Raw genomic sequence first — 4841 nt, 5'->3', positions numbered from 1 at the left:
AGCGCTCAGAAATACTCAATATTCAAGTTTCCAAAATATTAATGAGATTATAGCAACCTGCAGCTATATGTTACAGCTTGTTAATGGAGTGTAAGAGAGCAGAGCTGCCAAACGTTTGTTATGCAAACTCCATAGCAGAACCTTAAAATGGAAATGTGATTGGACATCTCTTTCAAAGAAATGCCAGTGTTAAAAGAAAGAAAGTAATAGAATGAAGGAAAGAAAAGAAAAGAGGTGAAAGTCCTCATTTGAACTTTGACCACTTAATTTATCAGAGAGTAATTTGGCTTTTTTTCTGCATATCTTGATGGGTCAGAAGAATTCATCCTCACTTTTCAATCAGTGTGATATAGAATTTCCAATCTGATATTCTGTATGGCTGTTCTTCTCTTCAGAAGAAATGGCATTTTCTCCAATTCATATATAATGCCACTAATATTTAAAAGTATAAATATCTATCATTGTGGTACAAGGGGGAAAGAAGACCCCTGAACATTTACATAGCTGTAGCTCCTAACTATCGATTTTCTTAGAGAAAATTTTGTGAGCACATTGACCTAGTGGGTGGGCGTAGTAAGCTCCAGTTCTGGATATTGACATTTTCTAGCTGTGTAATTTTGGGGCAAGTCAGGGGGAGTCGTTTCTTCATTTGTAAAAGATGGGAAGGAAGAGTTTTGAAATTTCTACGAGTCCATGAAAAGAAAAGGAATAACTTGTAAGAAGCTTTCAACTCTGGTTAACACAAAAGGAGCAGAAACTGTTTTGGGAAATGAAATATAGATTATTTTCCTTGAGAAAACAATATCGCAGCTTTATTTTTCTTAGTCCTGTCCTTCCCCTACTCATTCATAACAGTTGTAAAAGCATTCTAGGTCCTCTTCTCTCTTTCTATCCACACATACACGCAAACAAACCAAGCCAAATAACTATAAAAAAATATGTGTGTGCACATTCTGCAAGGTTGCTGTATGTCCATGCCTGTTGAGTCTGCTTATTGAGAGCGAAATGGAAATGTGTTAGAAGCAATCGCTTGATTTATTCAGCAGCCCGAAGATTCCTGATATTTATCGGGAGCACGGCAAACTCATTGCCGGGTGCAAAAGGTTATCTAGGGGACAGGTGCATTGTTTCTGCCCCTGGAAAGCGTCACGAGCCGCCGCTCACCTCTCGCAGAGTGCTGGCGGAGGCTCTGGCTTCCCTTGGTCCTCGGCTTCAGGTGAAAGCCATGGATCCCTAGGTGGTCAGCAAATAGCTTCTTCCTTGGTTCCCTGCTCAAGACCAGAACTGTACTCCCTCACCCATTACTTTTTCCACAAACCCAGTTTGTGGCGCTCTCCTTTTTTTCAAGATGCTGGCGGGGAGAAGAGGATGCAGGAGCAATTAAACTAACCCTCTCTCGCTGTGCCCTCCCCCCACCCCGCTTCCCTGTTCTCGCAATTTGTTACCTCAGTGTAGACACAAAATACAAAGGATTTAGCTTAAAATCAACCTCTCAAATCCAGCGAAGTTTAGCCAGTGGAAATTCGGCCAACCTTTAGTTTAACAAATAGTTTTACTCTCACGTTTGCCAAAAACATTTTTAAAGGTCTGCTTTCTGATCTCTCCCATACACGCGCTGTATTGGCTTTTTCAAAATCTATGATCCTGAGAACCAGAATATACTTTTCCTGAGGACCCTGAGGTGAGAGTGAGCGCACTGTTAGTTTCTGTGACCGACTCAAAAATGTTTTCTACATAGGCATTAAGTCAGAAGGACAAAATTAAAGCAAACATCATCTTCATTGGAAGAAGCAGAATTGTTTGGAAAGAAAAAAAAAAGTGTAGCTCAATGATTTCCTAGGACAACTGCAGGAAATTGATTTCCTAGGACAACTGCTCATTGAATCAATGAGCCTCGATACCCCTTTCCCCTCAAGTTCTTTTCCATTGTTCTCTTTTCCTCTCCCTGCCTCTCTCACTCCCCCCAGAAAGAGGAGAGAAAGTGAGAGACAGAGGGAGGAAAGGAGAGAAAGCTTGTGTTGTGTATTTGAACTACAAGAAAAGCTTTCAGCCTGGCTAAAGTTTTTATGAAGTGAAATAGCTAATCCTGGTAAAGTTCACTACCCCTGGCTAGATCCTAAGAGATCTCAATTTCTTGCAGGAATTGTTGGGAATGGAATAAGGAAGCATGGAAAGATCCTGGAGCGATTCTAGAGGCACAATTGTACTGCAAGTTTGGGAAAGGTTTTACCTCACAATTTAATTATTGACTTAAACACTTTTCTATATAGGATTTCTGGTACTGTGTGAAGGCACAAGGTCTGTAACGGAATTTTTCTTCAAAACTCTTGGGTCACACAAATTTGCATTTAATAGAAGACAATCCAAATCTTCAAGGTCATTTTAAACTGTTTTTAATGCTTATATTAGAATGAAATAAGTAAGTGACAAATAGAAGTTATTTTCACGTTTATTTTTATCATTTGCAAAAGGAATACATAAAACAATGGCAGTTGGCTTTGCTAAATTAAAATAAAATGATCTCGAGTAGAAAATGTAAAAAAAAACGAATCGAGATAAGTAGAAATGGTAGCAAACACTCAATAATAAATAAGTTTTCTAATATTAACAAAGCAGAATAAAATTGACCAAATGCTTTTGACACTACTAGATGTGGTTTTTTTTATTTAATTTTTAAAAACAAACATTTGCAAAGAGCTTAACGGTAAGTGGCCGTGTTTAAAAAACAGAAACAAAACTGGTCTGCAATTGGCAGTTGAGTTTGTCCCAGAGCCGCAGCAGTAGCGGCTGATAAAGTGCGTGCGCCAAGTTTCCTAAAAGACGCCAAGGTTCTCGCGGTCCGATATACATACTGGGTATGTTTATACGATATAGAAACCTCAAAGTTCCTTGCTTTCTGACAGTTCCATAGTCAAAAGTTATCCACTTTGGAAGCATTAACTTTGCGTTTCATAATGCATTTTGGGAGACAACCTCGGAATACTCACTCTCCCACACGTGAGTGCGCGCAACACACAGGGATGGATGCCCAGGGTATAAAATAAATCAAACACAAACCAGTGACAGAGAAGAAGATGCGACGTTTTAGCAGCGTATTGGCAGCAGGGAACTAGAATAATGATGCTATGTATGAGTACATATAATTATACCATATCTCTCTACAAGGGGAGCCGACTGGGAGGAAAGAACCCAACTTTAACAGCAAGCTTTCACTGAACAATATGGACGATAGGGAGTTTGGAACAGCGGCGGCTTTTGCAAACCATCAAATGTAGCTGCCATCTGAAGCCAAGCCGTTGCTAAACAACGACCATCGCTTAGCAAAATTTAAAAGGGTGCGGGGATCTTTGCCCGTGGGGCTTTCCGCGCCCTGGGAAAGGGTGATTTTGTTTCTGTCTCAGTTTTCCGGGTTTCTGTCACCTTCCTAACTTGCCTCATCCGAGTCACTGTAATGGGAATGGGGGGAAAACTCTCCGTCGCTTCTGTGGGACCGCGGCGAAGTTTTGCTACTTTCTTCCTGCACTGGCTGCAGGATGCCCCCAGGCAGCGAAGGCGACAAGTTCTTTTGCGCCATCATCGCCGTCAGGGCGCTGTCCTCGAAAGTCGAGAAGTGCAGAGCTTCCAGCTGCATCGAGTATCCTCCGGCGGAGGCCGGGGCCGAAAAGCGAGTCCGGCAGCTTCCGGGCGGGGTCGGCCGCTGCCCCACTCCCGAGGCTGGCGGCGTCCCCGCCGCGGTCGCGGTGCCCGCGCCTGCTTCGTAGGGGACGGCGGCGCGAAGTTGGTGGTGTCCGCTCTTGCATGATGCTGGCGGCGGCGGCGGCTGGTCCCCGCCGCTGGGCGTTTGAAGCAGCTCGGACAAGGCGTTAATGTAGATCTGGGCCATCTGCAGGGTCTCGTACTTGGACAGCTTCTTGTCGTTGTTGAAGGACGGGATAACGTTGCGAAGCTGGTCGAAGGCGTGGTTCAACCCGTGCATCCTGCGTCGCTCCCTGGCGTTGGCCGCTAGCCTCCTTTGCTTCTGCACCCCGTTCACCTGTTTGCTGGAAGGGGCGCGCTGGCGGCTGCAGCCCAGCTCGTCTACCACCACCCCGCCTTTCAGCTTGCACAGCTGTTCCCGCACTTTCACGGGCCCCGGGCTCTTGCTGCTGCCACTGCCGCCGCTCCTTCTCACCAGCTCTGCCCGGCCGTCCGCCTCGTCCCGGGGCGCCGCGGCCTCGGAGGCACCCAGCTCTGGGGAATGGAGCAAGTACTGGGCGGCGCGTGCCGTGCAGATGCCCTGCAAAGTGGGAGCCAGCCAGGCGCGTGGGTCGGTGCTGTCCAGGAGGGACAGCTCGGCCGGATAGACCGGATGCTCTCTCGTCTGCAGGGTCGCAGGTGGCTGTGATGGCGGCGGCTGCGGGAGGTGGTGCGGCTGGGGATGGCGGTGGTGGTCCCCCAGCTCCTTCACTTCAGCCCACTCTTGTGCATGCAGCAGGCGGGACATTGCACTGCAGAAGCTCGGAGGCGCAGGGTTGGAGGAGCCGCTGGCAAACAAGCTCAACAAAAAAACCCTTCCCGGGTCTCTACTGCAATGTCTTATTTTTTTTCCTCCTCAACCCTCCCCCACCCACTCGGAGATCACACACCAGGTCGCGTGCAACGAAGCTTCTCCGGTTGCTGAAGGCGCTGCGCCCCTTTAAAAAGCGGCACGCGCCAGTGTGTCTCCCCCCGCTCCTCTCCCAGCCCCCTCCTCGCGCCGGTCGCGTGTCTGCTCAGCCAATGGAGGGCGCGGGCAGGCGCGTGCGAGCAGCCAATCAAAGAGTTTTTACACCCGGGGAAAAGTTCCTGCTAACCGAGCGTTC

At 47.2% G+C, this 4841-nt stretch overlaps 1 protein-coding gene across 1 annotated transcript; it reads right to left on the bottom strand.

Annotated features, from left to right (window-relative positions):
* Nucleotides 1–2436: 2436 nt before the first annotated feature.
* On the bottom strand, nt 2437–4610 carry ATOH1 (atonal bHLH transcription factor 1). The gene has a single exon (XM_065878214.1). The coding sequence runs from the start codon at nt 4481–4483 to the stop codon at nt 3425–3427; it is 1059 nt and encodes a 352-aa protein (XP_065734286.1). The 5' UTR covers nt 4484–4610; the 3' UTR covers nt 2437–3424.
* Between the last annotated feature and the right edge of the window lie 231 nt (nt 4611–4841).

This window comes from Phocoena phocoena, chromosome 5 (assembly GCF_963924675.1).
Source record: "Phocoena phocoena chromosome 5, mPhoPho1.1, whole genome shotgun sequence".
In the NCBI taxonomy this organism is placed as follows: domain Eukaryota; kingdom Metazoa; phylum Chordata; class Mammalia; order Artiodactyla; family Phocoenidae; genus Phocoena; species Phocoena phocoena.
The sequence above is the reverse complement of the archived record's forward strand: the minus strand, read 5'-3'. Positions and strand labels throughout refer to the sequence as shown.

Bases quoted from the DNA above. Each gene is read 5' to 3' on its own strand.
- ATOH1 (XM_065878214.1), bottom strand. From the start codon at position 4,483: ATGTCCCGCCTGCTGCATGCACAAGAGTGGGCTGAAGTGAAGGAGCTG.